Source organism: Nannobrachium achirus (assembly GCF_963921795.1).
Source record: "Nannobrachium achirus genome assembly, chromosome: 13".
Classification (NCBI taxonomy): Eukaryota; Metazoa; Chordata; class Actinopteri; order Myctophiformes; family Myctophidae; genus Nannobrachium; species Nannobrachium achirus.
Window position 1 is genome coordinate 56,666,142 of NC_137833.1, and position 20,943 is coordinate 56,687,084.

The following is a 20,943-nucleotide window of genomic DNA, read 5'->3' on the forward strand; positions in this document are numbered from 1 at the left end:
TGAGTGTTTCTGTAGTGCTAAGGGTTTAGGTGGAGTCTGAAAAGGAGAGTCTTCAGTCCACGGCGAAAGCTAGCGAGTGAGTCAGGTTTCTAAGTGGTACTGCTGGTATATGCTGGTATGCTGACATTGTCAGATACTTGAATGTGTACTTTTATTATCGTCACTTTAACCAAATACAGCTAGGAGGTCTTCGACCAGATATGTTTTTGTTTCTCATTTTTCCCGTCTGAATTGGTCATTCTAGTCAAAAGCGCTTTTCATTGGTAAAAAACCCACACACAGACGTAAAGGGTGTTCAATAGCACTAAAAAAAAGTAGAGAAATGGAGATAGCTGGTTTTTGCCCGACAGCAGTGATTTATAACATCGTAGTATTCTGTCACCTGAGCACGTATGTGTACGCATCACCAGATAGCACAAACACGCATCCTCTTTGTTTGAAAAGTACAATACAGAAAAAGGAAAATGTATGACATCAATGCAAAATACAAAATTTGAATGAGCTTCTTTGTGAGACTATTATAATTATCATCCATTCACTACAAATGTTTTTTAATCTATCAAATGTACAATCTTATCCTGTGTTTCTTAAACTCACATGAATCTTTTTTTTTCTCTTCTTTTTTCCAACAACTTACACATTACAACTTAAACATACACAAATGAACTAACAGTCTAATCGTATTCACAAACATAGCTTCCTTGAGGTCAAATCATGACCATTGGTCATGACTCATGATGACCTATAATAACCAATGATACTTAGAAAAATAAGGTTATGTTCCCTTGTCAGCCTGTAGAAGGCGCTAAAACATGGCAAATAAAAGCATGTAACATAACACAATGTATTATACACAATTATTGACACACCAACTTTCTAGGTCACCTCGCCAATGAGCAGGGTTGTCAACATTGGACTGTCAGTCCAGGAGAATCCAGGAGATTTATTTTTAGGGTGTGCACGGAACTCCCCAACCGGGGTCTGGTGGTCCTCCCCCCAAAACCTCTTAACAGATATATATTTTCCTGTGTTCTGTTGAATTTTGTGCATCTACTTTTATCAGGCTTGCTTTACTAGCATGGGTACAATTTCAGCCTTAAAATGCCAAATGTAGGTGTACACATTTGATGACAGAAGCAAAGTAAGACATCCTTAATAATGATTTATAATCTGGGGGTCCTCCACCAGAAAATATTTAACATAGTAGATGTAATTGCCAATCATGGCAAATCCAGGAGCATTGACAAGCCTGCCCAATGAGTGTGGACAATTTGGCGAGTTGGATATTTGGCGACGTGACCGGTTACCGTTTGTAAAGGTGTCTAGTAACACAGCTCACAAAGACTGAAATTCAGTTTCCCTAGAATAATCCGTTACAGCTGCTGAAAGTTGGGGTCCCATTAAATTAACTATGCAGGATAAAACACACCAAAATAAATATGCTTTAAGTAGCATGTGAGGGGTCAAACTAGTTTTTTTTTTCATGATTCTGAATCCAATGCGGCTCCCACAAAACTGTGAAAAGTGACGACTCAAAAAGAAAAAGAAAAAAAGAGGCAGATATGTAACATTTTGTGATTAACCTATCTTGTTTATCTGCCAAAAAACAATAAAGAAATGTGTAAAAAAAAAAAAAAAGAAAAGTGACGACTCATCACTAAACCATAGTTTATGGGACCGTTTTTAGCCCAAGGAATGTTTTTCGTGCAAAACAAAGAATCATGAAAAACCCCTAGTTTGCCCCCTCACATGCTACTTAAAGCATATTTATTTTGGTGTGTTTTATCCTGGAAAGTTAATTTAATGGGACCCCAACTTTCAGCAGCTGTCAAGGATTAAAGCATACTTATTTTGGTGTGTTTTGTCCTGTATAGTTAATTTAATGGGACCCCAACTTTCAGCAGCTGTCAAGGATTCTCTTAGGGAAACTGAATTTCAGTCTTTGTGAGATGTGTTACTAGACAGTAGACACCTTTACAAGCACATTTTTGGTAAGGAATTTATTCCAGGATTTGACACTATTTTTGAAGATATCCCCTATATCAAATACACCCTGTCCTAAACCATTCAATCCGATATTCCATCTGGGTGGAGCTGACTCTTTTCGTCGTTGTTGATCAGCCATCTGATCCAGTGGACGTAGTTCCTTACTTTGGTGTACACGCCTGGGTAGCGTGCGCTGCCACAACTGATGCCCCATGAGACGATACCCTCCAACTTTCCATTGCACACAAGCGGACCACCAGAGTCACCCTGCAGAATACCAAGAGATAAGAGACCTGATGAACAAAATCCCTTTTGTGAACAAACACATCCTAAAGCAGGGGTCTTCAACGTTTTCAGGCCGAGGACCCCTTAGTTGAGAGAGAGATGAAGCAGGGACCCCCAGATTCCATACAGTTTTGTCGTTTGACTGCACAATCATCAATGTATACTGTATTTACAGACTCTGTTCTTAGTCTGCTCTTTTTCCCCTCTACACCAAAGCTCTTTGCCAAAAAATAGCAGATCTACAAGCTCACAACGCCTCGCAGCGCGAGGCGTTGTGAGCTTGTAGATCTGCTATTTTTGGCTAAAGTTCTCTGAATATGGACGTTGGGGTTCAAGTGGTTAATATAAAAAAGGAGAAAAAAAAAGTTTCTATCTTTCAAAGATTTGGAGGACCCCCTGTAGTAACTCTGAGGACCCCCTAGGGGTCCCGGACCCCCTGTCCTAAAGTAGTGTTCTTGCTACTTTAATAACATGATATGTTTTTCATCTCATTCAAATGTGAAATGAAAAACATACATACATACATCTTTTTTTTCTTTTTCTCCCCAGTTTCCCTCACTGACTTGTTTCTTGTCAGGATGTGAACCCTTGTCTTTGTTTTGTAAGGTAAGAATAGGAGCTGTTTTAACACATTCTAAAACGGCTAGTTCCATTCCTTGATTCTGATTGGCTGGTTTCCCTTAATTGCTGTGGTATATGAGACTACAAAGCACACCTTGAATCAGTTATATCAAACCCAGGTGCGTTATTTCTTTCCACAGTGTTCCACAGTGCACCAATTATCTGCACCTGTGTTTTTGGCAAAAAAAAAAAGCTGGGAACTACTTTCTTGTAGCTGGGAACTTTCTTGCAGACCTTGTAGTGAATTAGAAGAGTTATAATTGGTACATGTCTATGATTTTCATGTTGCCATATTGTAACCGCTTTAGAAAAGCAATAAGCCACGCGAGGCATGTGGTTACCTGTGTTTTATAACGGCTGAGAGGGTTGCGCCTCGTGTCTCACCACGCCTCTCAGCCGCTATAAAATACCAGGTAACCACATGCCTCTTGTGGCTTATTGCTTCATTTTATGACAGGATTCCATCAATCATTCATGATGCTGTTAATCAAATTGTTTCTGTACCTGGCAGGAGTCCTTGCCTCCATATAAGGACCAGGGACCGGCACACAACATGTTTTCAGTGATCCGGCCCCAGTAGATGTATTTACACCAGGGCCTGATGTGTACGTGCACAACACGTAGCTCAGGAGAGAGGAAGTAAGTGAAGACATGCGTAACGCCCCAGCCGCTCACTCTGCACGAGGCGCCCGGCTTCAACTCGGGGGTGCTTTCGTCTGGCAGCACGGCCGGACGGATGTAGTCAGTGAGCTGTGCTGGTTCACTTAACTGAAACACAAGGCAAAACAAGGAGGACCCACCAATGAGATGAGAAAGGAACAGAGATGATAAAGGAACCTGACTCAGCTCAAAGTACAGGTTATGAATGCAAGAATGTGTGTGTGTGTGTGTGTGTGTGTGTGTGTGTGTGTGTGTGTGTGTGTGTGTGTGTGTGTGTGTGTAACTTTTTACAACAAGGGTTTATATTTTAGATAGTAAGTAGAGAAAAAAAATATATGAGTGTTAAAATGTTTATATTTACTGATTTCTATTGTTTTAATTTCGCTGGTTGGGGCATATATACAAGTGGCTAAATATGTCTCATCAGACATAATAAGCTGGCGATTTCTTTATTACTAGGCTATATACAGTAAAGGGGTATAGGCCTACAGACGGAGCGTGGTTGCCGCGGGGGCTCCCGCTAGGATCAGCGGGGACCGCTCTGCGGTGAGACACAAACACACTCACTCAGCGAGTAAACACTGTGCGGTATTTCACAAAGATACTGTAACCACAATCCAGCTCTCACCGCCCGCGTACGCATGCACAAACGAGCACGCGTGCAATGATTTCACGGGACTGCGCCCGCTCGCCTCGTCGCCTCGCCTTCTCCACACGGCCAAAAGAACTGCCCACCACTCATTGAAAATGAATTACTAGGACGCGGTGACCGCGTACCGTCTGGAAGGTGCTTAACACTACTAAGTCAAATCTGCCCATGAAAGACTGCGGTGCATCTTACATTTATTTAGTCACGTGTACGATTTTGAAATCAAAATGGTTAAAAACACTAAAACGATAGAAAACAGTAAATGGAAACATTGTAACACTCTTTTCCAATCTAAAATATGAACCCTTGTTGTAAAAACAAACAAACAAAGTTGTCCTTTAAAATAGCTTACCTTCAACATCATGATGTCATTATTGAAGGATTTGTACTGAAAGCTGTGCATTTGTATCTTGGTGACATTGAGGACCTGCTCATAGCCTTCCTCCATGTGGAGGTTGTGCTCACTCAACACCACCCTCATCAGAGCGGCCCTGAGGACCAAAGCAGAGGGAGCATTCATTAAGCCTTTCAGGTCTGGTCAAAGGGTCTTATAATCAAACAATTCTAGATTCTAATTAAGTAAAGCACTATAACTATTTGCTATAACCAGTGGCGTAAAGTAACTAAGTGCTGTACTTAAGTACAATTTTGAGATATTTGTACTTTATTTGAGTATTTCCAACTTCCAATACTTTTACTTCTACTCCACTACACCTCGGATTCAAATATTGTACTTTGTACCACTGCATTTATTTGAGAACTTTAGTTACTAGTTACTTTGCAGATAGAGATAATAATATTAAAAAGCATACATGAACCACTTTAGCCCTATTTTAGACCTTGGCTATTTCAAAATAGCCGATCTACAAACATTGCACGTGAGCTAGCTTGTAGATCTGCTATTTTGTATACCAATATGTTTGCACTTTTACTCAAGTACATTTTGAATTCCGGACTCTTGCTTGCAGTGGAGTATTTCTACATTGCAGTATTGATAAATGTGGGTACATTTTCCACCACTGACTATAACTATGTAATTCGCCACTGTTGTCATTATAATTGTAATGTGGACTCTGCTATTTTCTTTTTTTAAACTCTTTACATTTATAGGCTACGGTAGATTGTGTTTGGTGTGGACTGTGGATGGCTCTAACAGTCAGCAGCAATATCAGTCTAACAGTCATAAGAATATCGTAAGCGTTTTTGGAAAATAAGGTTAATTAATAATACTGTTCCAATCTGCGGTCGGTGTTATCTATCTGGAAACTAATTTTTGGTTGTGGTGATCTCATTGCTTTTTGCTGTGTTTGAGGCTGTTTATAGAGCTCAACCGAGTGGCTTGATTTCAGGTTTAAAACTCTAATAATGAATCTGATCTTTTAGCCTACTTCCAGCTCCAGCATGGTGAAAAACATGACAGCCACTTTTGCACTACTATATTCAAAGCCACAGACACGTGCACTAACCACGTCTGCTTTACACTATTAGGCCTATGGCCAGTGGCCACCCTTGAAAGGTTGAAACACGATATACTTATAGAGATTTTGCACAAACAAAAATGTTGGGTTAGTAGCCTAGCTCCAGAACATCCACAGGCGCTAAATACATTTTGATATACAGCCCAGAATAGACATGAGCCTGGAGGACAAGCCACTTAGTTGCCTGTTTTGTTACTCTACATTTATATTATGGATTCTAACGATTTATCATATAAATTACACCCTCTCTCTTTCTTTTCCTCTCTCAAACCTACAAATCCGGTCCAGATCACTGCTGACCTGTGATAACATTGCCAGTAGTATTTAAGTCAGTACTCACGGCCACCAGCAGTGGGCAGCAGACACCACCCACTGGCTGTGGACCAATGCCCCTCCACAGTAATGTCTCCACACGCCTTTCCTTTGATACTGCAGAGAAGCCTGATATCCAATGGCGTATGGACTAACCTCCTCTCCTCCTATAAATCTGCCATCTGATGAAGATGCAAGTAGGGCTGTCACAATTATGATATTTCACATGACGAATAATTGTCACTCAAATAATCGTGATTAATGATTTAATTGTGTTTTCGTCGTTGACAATTACATTTCTATTTGGCTTGTAGGCTTTGAAGTTGCACATGGCAGATATACAGTAACAGACACATACAGTAACATATTTGACAACTTTATACTTAAAAAAAGAACATTGGTAGTGGAAATAGCCGATCTACAAGCTCACAGTGCAACGCATCGCGACACGTTGTGAGCTTGTAGATCTGCTATATCCACTAATTTTTTTTTCAAATGTTTGAGAATATATGAACATTTTTCAACATGGAAACGATTATAAATAATTATGATTATGACAAATAATTAGCAAGGGTCTCTGTGGGCCATACAGTCAGGCATTTGGATGCATGCTTCACTTGAGTTAAGTTTCTGTTCATTTTCAACCAAAAATAGTCTTTGGTGTTTAGTGTGTACATAAGAAGAAAGCTAAAATAACAGCTGTATAAATGGTGTAAACATTTTAAATCTTTGCCATAGGCCAGGGTTCCCCAATAGGCGGCCTGCGGGCCATCTGCGGCCCACGGGGGGCTACTGTCCGGCCCCCACCGACCCCAGCAATAATGGTGGTATAAGAGCAGCAACAACACTAGTATATCGTTGTTGTCGGGTGGAAACCTCGTACCTCCAAATTTGTATGTTCTTTCGCAAAGTAAAGCTCTGCTTCATCATACACGGCCGTTGCACAAAAGTAATGAAAACAGCAGATCTACAAGCACACGTGTGCTTGTAGATCGGCTGTTTTCACTAGTTTAAATCATTTTTAAAATGATAAATGCAAAACAAACGGTTTTGGACATACAATATTTTCACCCGACAACGACGATATCTGAACTGTCGCTGGAGTAGCGGGAACGCCACCGTCGTCCCCTGCAATGCTGTGGCCCTCGGCTTGGTACCCTAGGCATGATTCGGCCCTGGCTTGGGGAAAACTAATTGGGGAACCCTGCCATAGGCATTCCCTAGTCCGGGGGTCAGCAACCCGCGCAAAAATGTATGAAAATGGAAAAAGATGGGGGGGAAAATGTATTTTTTGTTTTAACGATTTTTTTATCGTCACTGTCGGGCAGAAACCTTGTATCTCCAAGTTTCAAATTTGTATTTTTTATTTTTTTTTGCAAAGTAGGCCTAAAGCCCTGCTTCATCATACAAGACTGACGCACAAAGGTAGTGAAAACAGCAGATCTACAAGCACACAACTCCTCGCACCGCGAGGCGTTGTGTGCTTGTAGATCGGCTGTTTTCACTAGTTTAGTTCATTTTTGTGAATGATAAATACAAAACGAAGTTTTGGACATACAAGGTTGTTCTACCCAACAACGACGATATATAAGGCGTTTATGATTTTTTGCGGCTCCAGACAGATTTGTTTTGGGTTTTTTTGGTCCAATATGGCTCTTTCAACATTTTGGGTTGCCGACCCCTGCCCTAGTCCCTACCGTCATATTTTACCCTTTTTTTAACCATTTGCCTGTTTTATTCTTTGGCCTTATGAAGTTGTTTTTATTCTGTTTCCATGAACAAATAATCTGACATGCTGCCCAACTCAATGGAGCCGGTCTATAGAAACCTGCCCGAGTCACTTTGTCAGAGATTAATAAAAGGTTTAGGACAAGATTTATCACCATTCACCACCAATGATGAGCTAAGATGCTAATAGCTTTGTGTGCTTAATGTTGCTGAGCTGTTTGCAGTGTTAACTGAGGGCTCGAGTGTTTTCGTTATTGGCGTAGCAGCATTAGCTGAAGTGTTAGATGTGATTGGTCTGATTTGTAGGGACCCAAGTTAGGGTTAGGGGTAGAGTGAGGGTTAGTAACAGTATAACTAAATAAAATATCTCTACGTTTTGGGCTTATCTAATTAGGGTCCTACTTCACCTTCCCTATCAGACTCACCTCACCGCTACTCACCAGTTAAGAGTGGGGTGGCTCAGAGTAGATGACAGAGTACATCAACTTGCAATGGGCCTGGTGTACAAGATACACTACACCACTATGATACCCAAGTACCTGTCAAAATACTTTATAAACATTAAGGATGTCCATAATTACAACACCAGAGGCAGCGCCACAGATCACTTTCAACCCAGAGTCAAAACCAACAAAGGGTCAAACTCTTTTTTCTGCTATACCACCAAAATGTGGAAAGCCTTACCGAAGGTCATAAAGGAGTGTGGATCACTAGCATCCTTTAAAATTGCCCTGAAGAATCACTTACAGGCAGCAGCCATTCGCAACTGGTAAAAAACTAACCTAGCCCAACCCTACCCTCCCCTGCCCCTTCTTTGTATATACTGTTTATTTAGACTTACTGTTTTTGTTTTGTTTTTCTTTACATATCTACTGCATAGTACTGTGTTCTATTTGTCTGTCATTCAATGTTATATGAGATACTTCAATGGTTTCCAGTGGAAATAAGTTTAGTCTTTTCATGGATCTCCTTTTAGTAGACCTTGTACCAGTGAACTGTACCGTCATGAAACTGTACCTTTTCCTATGCAAACTTCTAATAAAGTCTTCAATCAATCAATCTTAGAAAAAGACATGGAACCACCCTATCTCCTACCCTATCTTCCACGCACGCATGCACGCACGCACGCACGCACGCACGCACGCACGCACGCACGCACACACACACAGCGACAGTGGCTTAGGGGTAGAGTGGCTGCTTGGCATCTGGAAGTTTCCAAGTTCGATCCCGGGTGCCCCTAGTGTTACTGTCGAAGTGTCCTTGAGCAAGACGCTGAACCCTAATTGCTCCCGATGAGCAGGTTGGTGCCTTGCATGCATCGGTGTATGAAAGACTGTGTGTGTGTGTGAATGGGTGAATGTAATGCACATTATCTGTAAAGCGCCTTCCATTTACTTCACACAATTTGAAAAGGGCAATAGTGTCTCGTATGGGATTGAGTTTATGTTTTAATAATCTTCCTTGTAGCATGACACTATCGTGATGCATCAGGACACATCTACCTAGGTGTGACACTGCATTCCTTCAAATCCTGCCATGCTCTTAATTATCTGATCACTTATCATGTACAGTATCTGTTTTGTCTGTCAGGTTTATTCCTCAATTGTTACATTAGCACGCACACCTTACTTCACACCTTGCCAGAAAACTAGAACTGTTAGAACTTGATCCCCTCCTGTCCTCAAGTAACACTGTCCTCAGCCAGTATGTTTGCATCGGGCATTCCATTATTCAATTATCATGTATCTGTTTTCACTGTCAGGTTTACAGTAGCACACCTTATAACACACCTGCACCTGGAATCACAACAATGTCCAAACTAAAGCCTTTCTCATCAACATAGGACGGAAGTTGGTCGTTTACTAGGCTACTGCCAACCTTGGGAGAGCCCCGAACTGAGCTCATGCTTCCTGATTTAATATTTGCATTACTACTCATTTGGTGCAGGCAATAACCTTATTTTATGTCTATTTAGTACATTTGCCTTGACCCAAGTCTGTTTTCACCAAGCTCAGGTTCTCAGATCTTAGTAGTCTACTGTATCGTGATGTGTCTTTTGTTTTGACCAATGTTAGAATCTGCCATTGTCTATTTGCTCTAGCTGTCAGACCTTTAGAGACAAGAGTAAAAGTTTACCAATTGCTTTTCAAACAAGGCTAATCTACAAATGATCTATAATTTAGTCTTTATGATATCTCTCTCTTATGAGAGATATTGTTTTCCCCAGGCAGAGCACAGGACAGGACAGAACAGCCCTCGGCTTGGTACCCTAGACATGATTCGGCCCTGGCTTGGGGAAAACTAATTGGGGAACCCTGCCATAGGCATTCCCTAGTCCGGGGGTCAGCAACCCGCGCAAAAATGTATGAAAATGGAAAAAGATGGGGGGGAAAATGTATTTTTTGTTTTAACGATTTTTTTATCGTCACTGTCGGGCAGAAACCTTGTATCTCCAAGTTTCAAATTTGTATTTTTTTTTTTTTTTTGCAAAGTAGGCCTAAAGCCCTGCTTCATCATACAAGACTGACGCACAAAGGTAGTGAAAACAGCAGATCTACAAGCACACAACTCCTCGCACCGCGAGGCGCTGTGTGCTTGTAGATCGGCTGTTTTCACTAGTTTAGTTCATTTTTGTGAATGATAAATACAAAACGAAGTTTTGGACATACAAGGTTGTTCTACCCAACAACGACGATATATAAGGCGTTTATGATTTTTTGCGGCTCCAGACAGATTTGTTTTGGTTTTTTTTGGTCCAATATGGCTCTTTCAACATTTTGGGTTGCCGACCCCTGCCCTAGTCCCTACCGTCATATTTTACCCTTTTTTTAACCATTTGCCTGTTTTATTCTTTGGCCTTATGAAGTTGTTTTTATTCTGTTTCCATGAACAAATAATCTGACATGCTGCCCAACTCAATGGAGCCGGTCTATAGAAACCTGCCCGAGTCACTTTGTCAGAGATTAATAAAAGGTTTAGGACAAGATTTATCACCATTCACCACCAATGATGAGCTAAGATGCTAATAGCTTTGTGTGCTTAATGTTGCTGAGCTGTTTGCAGTGTTAACTGAGGGCTCGAGTGTTTTCGTTAGAGACAAGAGTAAAAGTTTACCAATTGCTTTTCAAACAAGGCTAATCTACAAATGATCTATAATTTAGTCTTTATGATATCTCTCTCTTATGAGAGATATTGTTTTCCCCAGGCAGAGCACAGGACAGGACAGGACAGAACAGGACAGGACAGGACAGGACAGGACAGGACAGGACAGGACAGGACAGGACAGGACAGGACAGGACAGGACAGGACAGGACAGGACAAACTGTTAAAGATGTCAATATTAGGCCTTATGACCAGGTAGTAATACAACCCAAGGTTTATTAACTGACCTGAGTCATCCTGGCATTGTAATTAAACACTACATTCCTGTTGGATTACAGTATAGTCAAAAATGGCATTTCCGTGACCGTGGAGAGCAAAGGTCCGTTTCTCAATGGATTTGTCATCTAGGAAGGTTATTAAACAAATTTGGCCGGGGTGTATTTTTTTAAATGGCCGGAAAAATGTTTGACAGCTAGGGTAATTTTCAGTCTCATTCACTTGCTATACACTATACTATAAAGGAAAAAATGGGTCAAACTAGGGTTTTTTTTTATTATTCTGAATCCATTGCAAGCATTTGTTTTGCATGAAAAAAATTCCTTTAAACATTTGTTTAATAACCCTCCTAGATGACAAATCCATTGAGAAACGGACCTTTGCTCTCGTGATCACGGAACTGACATTGTTTACCCAACTAGTATGTAATCAGTCCTTTTCACACTATTTAACATTGCAACTAAATTATTCTACCAACTTTATGAATTGACTTAAATGTACTCTTCCTAGCTAGGGGTCAGGGTAGACGGCCTGATTCCCCAAAGCAGTCCAGGGGTTTATTCTGCCCTGTTTATCCGCAGCTTTCTGTCTATGACACTTTTATCCAGTGTCATAGAGCTGCGTCGGACGGTTTCGTAACACTTATACACAACCTGATACTCTTTGTATTATTAACAACTCTGAGTTGTTACACACAACAACTGGCAATGCTAGTGTCTAGCATTGCCCTATAACATGGTGAAACCATGTTATAGGGTGAAACATCATGTTTCTTAATTCTTTGTTACAGAGGGCATGCATTCTCCACAGTCCCCTGGCACGTGAAAGCCTGTAGTCCATGGGCCATATGACATGTCGCTCTCCGAAAGGTGGCAAAGGTTACCAGTTACCACCATGCATTTTTGAAAAGCTCTATAGATATAGAGCTTTCCAAAAAAATATGATAACCCTTTCTGAGACCCAGCTAAATTGGTGTTATCAGCGGCTAGAGTTTGTGTCCCATTAACTTTACATTACACGAAAAAAAAAGCAAAAAATGTATCTGCTTTAAGTAGCATATGAGGGGTCAAACTAGGTTTCTGAATCCATTGCAAGCATTTGTTTTGAACGAAAAACATTCCTTGGGCTAAAACGGCCTCCACAAAAGTGTAAAAAGTGATGACTCATCACTTTTCATCACTAAACCATAGTCTTGTGGGGCCGTTTATAGCCCAAGGAATGTTTGTTGTGCCAAACAGATGCTTGCAATGGATTCAGAATCATGAGAAACCCCTAGTTTGACACCTCATATGCTACTTAAAACAAATTATTGTTTTGCTTTTTTTGCCCTGTAATGTAAAGTTAATGGGACACCAACTCTAGCGGCTGATAACACCAATTTAGCTGGGTCTCAGAACGGGTTATCATACCAAAATATAATCTACAGCAAGGGTCTTCAACAGCGGGTCCGGGACCCCTAGGGGGTCCTCAGAGTTACTACAGGGGTTCCTCCAAATCTTTGAGTGATAAAAACTTTCCTCCTTTTTTATATTAAGCATTTGAACCCTACATCGATATTCTCAGAACTTTAGCCAAAAATAGCAGATCTACAAGCTCACACTGCCTTGCGCTGCAAGGCGTTGGGAGATTGTAGATCGGCTATTTTCGGCAAAGAGGTTTGGCGAATATTCTAAGAATTTTAGCCATATTCTGAGAACTTTAGCCAAAAATAGCAGATCTACAAGCTCACAACGCCTTGCGAGGCGTTGTGAGCTTGTAGATCAGGTTTGGTGCAGAGGGGAAAAAGAGCAGACTAAGTACTGAATGAAAGGTCAAATTTATTAAGTATTGACGGTTCAAGTGTTTGAATATCTGAAATTGACATGAATCCAAAATACACTGATGATTGTGCTGTCAAACGATGACACTATATGGAATCTATGAACAGGTGGTGGGGGTCCCTGCTTCATCTCTCGCTCAACTAAGGGGTCCTTGGCCTGAAAACGTTGGAGACCCCTGATCTACAGATATAGAGCTTTTCAAAAATGCATGGTAACCTTTGCCACCTTTCGGAGAGCGACATGTCATATGGCCCATGGACTACTGTAATTGAACAGCAGGTTCCTGTTGGACGGGTTCTTGCTATGGAAGGGCCTCATGATGAGGTTTCTCACGGCGCACAGGGCTTTGGTTTCCCCAACAAACACATGTGGCTGCATGGGGTCCAATGCAGTGGTGGAAAAAGTACTCAAATGTTTTACTTTAGTAAAAGTATCAATACTGCAATGCAGAAATACCAAGTAAAAAGTCCGGAATTCAAAATTGACTTGAGTAATAGTACAAAAGTATTGACATGAAAATATAGTTAAAGTACCAAAAGTAAACATACAAAATGTTCTAAAATAGGCGTTCTACAAACTCACAACGCATCGCGTTGTGAGCTTGTAGATCGGCTATTTTCAAACAGCCTATTAGTAGGGTCTCAAACCAAGGTTCTGTGACCATCCTCTGGCAAGGATGGTTTGATGATTGATTTGACCTCTATGGACCCTTTATAAAAGATTTACCCCCCAGGTCCCTCGCAAAAATCCCAGGCTTTTTTGCTAGAGGGCCAAATTCAAAATGGCGCCATTTTCTGTTCCGTGTTATTCCAAGAACTTATTTTTACAAATATTTTTATTCCTGCACATCTGACCACTATTGAAGCTGTACATATTCAAATAATTTGTTCATGTAATAAACTAGTATGTCCATAAACCTTTTCTGAATATCAATTATTATGACATCTAGACCACATGTTTGGATGAAAATGGTCAAATACTGTACCAAACCTTTCACAGTTGATCCCAATGTAATTTGTCCTGTAGAATCAATTTCTATATTTTTGTATTGTGCATATTTAATTTGATAATTTGCTTATTTTAGCAAATTAGTGTAAATAAGCATAATTAATTGTGTTATTTACTAGGTAGACCAATATAAGTGGTATTTATGGCACACCATATTATAATTGTTCAGATATGCACTCAGGAACGTGCAGCCTGGAGGCACAATCCAGGACACCCATACCAATGTTGTCTGCACTCCAGAGAAAGCGGGAAGCTCTCCAGGTATAGCAGTAATTACAAAGTGAGACGCCATCCAGTAGAGTGAAAACATTTTGAATAGGAACGTCATTTATTTGGGGTTTGTAATTGTTTCAGACACAAAACACATGAATCTGAATCAGAGCTGAAATGTCTTGGAAAGGATTCTCTGGGAAGAGGCAGAGAGAGAGAGAGAGAGAGAGAGAGAGAGCTGGATGCCAGTGAGAAGAGGGTGACCTACCTTTATATCTCAGAAGATGCCACCCTTTCCTACTGGCCAGAAGGCCAGTGCAGCCAATGAGTGCTTGCAGTCTGAGTGGGATACAGGGAGCAATGACTCTGCATTGGGAATCCCACTGGTAGTGCACCACCTAGATGAGGTGCCATGTTACCTTAACCTTACCTAATGTAAATGGGCCAATCAGCATCTACTGCCTCCAGGTTGAAATAGCGCCCACCTTGCCTTGGCATTAGAACAGAGGCTATGCCTCAGACCAAGCCTCAGACCAGAGGAGCCTTTGGCCAGTCTGCCTTTGAGGATGGCAAAAGAGGTGGAGAAAAATAGAGCATGGGGGTATATATATATATATATATATATATATATATATATATATATATATATATGGCTTTATCTCAACTGCTGCAACCCCAAACATAATCCCAGAATTAACATTAGGGCAAAACAAAAGTCATGCTCATTGAACGTATTTGTTTTCTCAGTTCGGCCACATATCAGTCGGAGCTTCGCAGTGTCATTGTCTCAAATGGTACGTGAAACGTACTACTGCACCATTATTTCACATTCCATCAGTGATGATTTGGTTTGAGGAGGCTCAAGTTAAATGTGTCATCTTTATGTTCTCCACCTGCAGCACCTGCAACCACCACACCATATACTACTATGCCACCCCCTACTACTGAAACTACAGCACCACCTTCTATTACGACCACTCCACCACCTATTAATGAAACTACGAGTAGTAGTGCTAAACCAACTACGGCTGTGACATCTCCACCCGAAGCAACAGTCACAATCGTACTGCCCACAGCAGAAGTCTCCATTAGCTACACCCCCGGGTCTCGTAAGTGAGATGAAATTATGATAATTATTTTTCTGATCACTCATGTTGCAACTTACAGTCTATTGCCACTACCATTTTAAATGTAACTTAGTCTCATGTGGTAGTACCATTTTAAATGTAACTTAGTCTCATGTGGAAGATGCCACTACCTTTTTTAAGGAATCCATTGATGAGTTTTAAATGGTTGTGTGTAACCAGGGATATCTGATGAGGTAACAATGTTGAACTTTGGCAGAACCTTGAGTTGTATACTATGAGCTTGTAGTATCTGCTATTTTTGAATATCCAAAGTATAGAATATGGTTTAAGTGTTTAAAATTGTGATCCACACTGTTTACTGTCACTATTCTAAAGCTCTACTCAACACCAACATTACACTGTTTACTCTACTATTCTAAAGCTGGGATATTTGACCTGTAGGTGGCACCAGCGGCCTGAGAGTGAGAATCTCCTCAAAGACTCCTTGACCAAAGAACACATCAGGACAATAGTGCTGCCAAAGGTAAAAATAATCTAGATACTAATAATACTAATAATAACAACCAAATTTGCTTTGAGAAACCATAGCTGAATGCGAGTAAGATTTCAAACACAACCGGCACAAACCGAACCTAGACGATCTACAAGCCCACAACGTGTCGAGGCAGCAACACATTGTATCAGCTGTTTTATGTTTGGGTGGGACTCCTGGGCCACAGTAGCCTGTGATTGGGCTACTAGGCCGGTATTCAGATGATAGACAAGCCAGTGGGCCAATCATGTGATGGGTCTCTGCTCTGTGGGCCGCTGCTACTGTAGGATTGGCCCTCTCGGCCTCTCCACTTGAACAGGAGCCTACAAGTATAGGCGGCCCACCAGGCATATGCCCGCTATGCCAGATGCCCAGTCCACCCCGGAGTCCCTTAGTATAACACTGGTCAAGTAAAGTGAAGTAGTGTCCTGGTGGATTAATCACTTTGGACCACAAGATCATGGGTTTGATCTTGTGGTCGTAAGGGAGTAGGGAGGGCATATTTTTTGCCAAGCAAATCACGCAATAAAGCAATGTACAAACACACAGACATGCTATCATAACATGTCAGTCAAATATAAATCAAAACAATTTCTCCAGCTTGACTTACTTCAAACTATGCAAAAACTCCCTAACATGTTCTCACATAGTTATTGTGTTCTTTCACCTGCAGCTCAAAGAGGAACTGGTCAGAAGTGGGCTGCCAGCAGACATCATACTAAAGCTGATCAACATTCAACAGGAGTGACAACTACAGCTACAGCGCCCCCTTCTGGTGGAACTCTAGTGTTGGCCCTGTAACTTTACATAATCCATGGAGCTTGGACAGCATGTTCAGTTTGCTACAGCTTATTGTTTTACACAGAAAATACATGTTAAATGTTATTGACATTGGCATGAGAGTGTTTCACTGGACCTTTTTAAGAGCAGCCGTATTGACTAATAGAACATAATTGAAAACCGCAAAACAACGAGCATTTAGTAAATATAGATATGATTAAATATGATTTTTTTTTCACATAATCAAGTGTTTACATACATATAATAGCCTATGAATTTATATGTAGAGTGGCTACTTTTATTTATTGACAACACTGTTGCCAGTAGGGGGGGGGGGGGGGGGGGGCTTGGGTTTATAAAATCCATATACAAATTACTACTGTTCAGCACACAACGCTAAGCATCTTAGCTCATCATTGGTGGCGATGTGTGAATCATGGAAACTATTTTAACCACCTTTAAAATGTATTTGATAATAATAGACATCCAAATGCAAAGATATTACGGTATTAAATCAATCATCTATTGTCAATCGTTGATTGAGCACAACCAATAAGCTTACCTGTTAAAAAGAGGGAGATTGGCAAAAGTAGCATGAAAGAGTAGCATGAAAACCATCTTATCTGCCCCATTTTTCAGTCCACCTGTAACACAATAATCATCATGCATTATTGTAAGTAATAGATTTACAACATGATGACAATGTTTCTTCTACAGCATTCGCACAATAGCTCTACAAGCTCGCAACACAACGCATATTCTGACAATTTTACCATGCACCTTTAATAAGTATATTCAGGGACGTGCTGGCCATTGGGAAAAGCGGGACAACTCCTGAACGGCCGGTTCATTCCCGGCCGGTCCAGGCCAACAAAGTAACTGCCCTATCTCCAAGTTTAAAATGTGTAATTTCTTTCGCGAAGCAAGGCCCTGCTTCATTTGTGCGTTGCACAAAACTAGTGAAAACAGCAGATCTACAAGCACACTGTGTGCTTGTAGATCGGCTGTTTTCACTTGTTTAAATCATTTTTTAAATGATAAATACAAAACAAACGGTTCTGGACATACAAGGTTTCCACCCGACAATGATGAAATATAACTCATGTAATTGGCCCACTGGCTTGTCACTTGTCATGATCTGAAATGGCAAATCTTTGAGTAGCAGCAGCGCTATAGAGAGAGATCTCTCTCTATAGCGCAATGAGGGCCTCTCCAACTCTTTTTCCCGGGCTGAATCAGGGGCCCAGCATGTCCCTGAGTATATTTGAAATTGTGTCTTGTTAACTTTTTCTTTTTTTCCCCCTATGTGTATCACTTTGGAGTTATTTTATTGAATTGTATCATGGATGTCCTATCTTGTGGTTTGTTTTGGTATTGTATGTGGTGTAGCCAAGACTGTGTAATTTTATTTCTGCCTCTTGGCCAGTTCCCACTAAAAGAGACTCAATGTCTCAATGTGTTTTTAATGGTTAAATAAAGGTTAAATAAAAAGAAATAAATAGTGGACTTTTCCTCTGTTCCTTAAAGGACGACTCGGCCACTTTTCAACCTATGGTCATATTATAATTGGTCCTCACTAATGTTCAAGATAAAATACAATTTTTTCCCCTACTTGGTCTGTGTCTCGTAGGAGAGCTGTGGTCATTTCAAAAACCCATCTGTCAGTGACATCATTAGGCAGATTTTTTTTTTACACATTAAAAAAACAATTTTTTGTGATAGTTTATCATGAACATTAGTGAGGACCAATTATTTGAAGATAGGTGAAATGGTGAAGTCGTCCTTTAAGATTCTCAATTCTTACCAGTATTTTTTGAAACTGTAAAGCATTGGGAGCTTGTACATATAAAGAGTTTCACGCACTCTTACACCTGTTAAGTTGTCATGTGACGATGAACAGTTGAAATGAAGTTAAATCAGAATCAACTTTATTGTCAGAGCGTCACATTCGTTTTATGTGCAGGCTCCATCTTTTGTTTGTTTTTCTTTTTTTCAGAAAGTTTGTGTGTGCCCGTTTAAAGGCCTCGACGTTGAACCCCATAGCCCATCCTCAAATTACTCATCCTAGATCTCAGCGACAAAACTGTTGTTGCCTAAAATAGCCTAAAATCTACACAGTCCATCTGTCTATTGATGCTATTGTTTGATTCCTTGTCCTTCCTATTGTCTAGTTGTTCAATACAGCTAATCAAGTAAAATAATGTCCTACAACACAACCATTCTGGCTAGAAATGGCAATCTCATAATAATAGCTAAACCATATTGAATGACAGGAGTCAAGCAAATCACAAAGTCAGAGATGCAATACAATTGTAAAGATTTACCACATATACTGCAACATATGCATGCACCAACCTTCAAGATACATCCAACTGGACTTCACAAACATCCTCCATGTTCCTTGTATAGTGTATTTGTATCCTTACCTGAACTGTACTTTTGCTAAATGATCTCTTTATCTCGTTACGAGTTGAGGACATCCCACAAACAAACAATGATGCTGACGTAGTATATGACAAAGCCATTGTGTCCTACTGTATTATACTTTGTATTATTATTATTATCTTGGGATATATTGTTAGCTGATGAAGGTAGCTGGAAACTAAACACCTCCAAAGTCATCATGCCCCAAATAGGAGCAGAATAAGAGTTAATATGCAGCTTTATTGTTATAATGGAATCGTTTGGAATCAAAGTGTTATAAGAGGAATTACAAAAGGTGCTGTGATTATATATAAAATAAAATAAAAAGAAGAAAAAAAACAAAGTAAGGCTTGCATTTCATGTTTTGCATTACATCAAGCTGCCTTATGCTAAGGAAACATGAGATTGGATCCTGCCCCTTGGGCATATGCGCCTCAGGGATCAGCAAGGCTTACACTATAGGCCTACTACTACTTACTATTGCAGGTCCGAAGGGCTTGCATGGCATGAAATTAACAACATTGTGTTGCTTGTACGTGTACATTAATGACAAATCTTCTTGATTCATAGTTTTGTCTGCACCGATTTTTTGAGAACTCTGCCACTTCAGCTGGCAACCATACTTTGGTATGACTGTGCCCTTATACAAGTAAAAGTCACTCAAAGGGTACTTGAGTAAAAGTATGAATGTATTGGCATGAAAATGTACTTAAAGTACCAAAAGTAAAGTACAGAATGTGTCGCGATGCAATGCATTGTGAGCTTGTAGATCGTCTATTTTCAAATAGCTGTGGTATAAAATAAGAGGTTTATGCATATTTTATAATATTATAATTAATATGTGCACATATTTTACACCAATGTTTATGGGGGGGAAAAAAACATTTTTTACACTTCATTGATAAATGAGGGCCATTAACTTTTTTCCCTGTTGCATGCCTACATTACATCAGGCCTGAAATTAAAATCAGTTTCAAGTGGTCTCCATACAGTGTGTGGGCCTTTTACATTTGTCACCCATGCAAGCACTGCGTCACAGATGCAACCATTGTATGGGGTTGGCGAAAGGGCCTTTCTGTGTGGAGTTTGCATGTTCTCCCCGTAGAGAACGGCTTGGCCTCCTCATGCATGAGGTCAGTCCGTTGCTCTCCCCAGGTTGGCAGAGGGAGTGTAGCGCCCAGGATTACGTTAGACAATTTTGACACTGGGTGAAAAAAATGGGTTACAAAAATCGTGGGATAATAATAAAATAAAATAAAACTAGCAAGCCTGCTCTAAAAAGTAATCAAAACTAACTGTCTGATGTTGCCTAGTGTTGTTTTAGGCACTGTGTTGAGATATTACTCCTGTAATCAGACTGACACGGATACAACCGACAATGACTGCACCAAAACAGAATATTAGGGAATTTAAGGAGCTCGTTTCTACTACCGCGACGTGAGGCGGGAATACGGCTGCTATGACGCAATCACCAACAGCCGTCGGCGACAGGGTGCCACCCCTTTTACTGAACGCGTTGGTTCCCATGGCGACGCGTCTACACAGCAGACGTTTAGGCGCAACGTGGAAAGGGAGCTTCTGGCGTACGTAGTACAGACGACTGCTAGGGCGGCAGGTTTATCTATCGAGCGCTGATCATTTCCGGTTGCCAGTGTCATCTGCCGTAGCCCTCCAAAGCTTAAATAGCCTAATGTCCTCCTGCGACTTCTTTCTTAACGTGGGAGAGCATATCAATCTCAATAGGTGGTGATAATCCAACCGGCTCTCCAGAGGGGGAAATTAAGTAAACAAATGACCTAGTAGCCTACGCTGGTTTTCAACCGTGGCTCCTGGAGCTCCTCCACACCAACATTTCCCACGCATCATGACGCATGAGCGTGACAGATACACCTCTTGAATCTTGAATCTCTTACAACCCTCAAGGGCACAGGGTTCTCACAGAAGTCATCATGTATAGGCTACTGTAAGGCTGCCGTGCCTTACA

General features: G+C 40.7%; 1 protein-coding gene across 1 annotated transcript in view; it reads right to left on the reverse strand.

The window, feature by feature from the left end:
* Nucleotides 1-2,067: 2,067 nt before the first annotated feature.
* LOC308297460 (trypsin-like) overlaps nt 2,068-20,943 on the reverse strand; it is a gene marked incomplete at both ends in the record, with an annotated part of 52,451 nt that continues 33,575 nt past the window's right edge. Inside the window, 5 exons of the mRNA XM_080740866.1 lie at nt 2,068-2,253; nt 3,397-3,660; nt 4,042-4,093; nt 4,591-4,692; nt 6,020-6,173. Of these exons, the coding sequence (XP_080596992.1) occupies nt 2,068-2,253; nt 3,397-3,660; nt 4,042-4,093; nt 4,591-4,692; nt 6,020-6,173 (758 nt within the window). The remainder of the gene's footprint in view (nt 2,254-3,396; nt 3,661-4,041; nt 4,094-4,590; nt 4,693-6,019; nt 6,174-20,943) is intronic.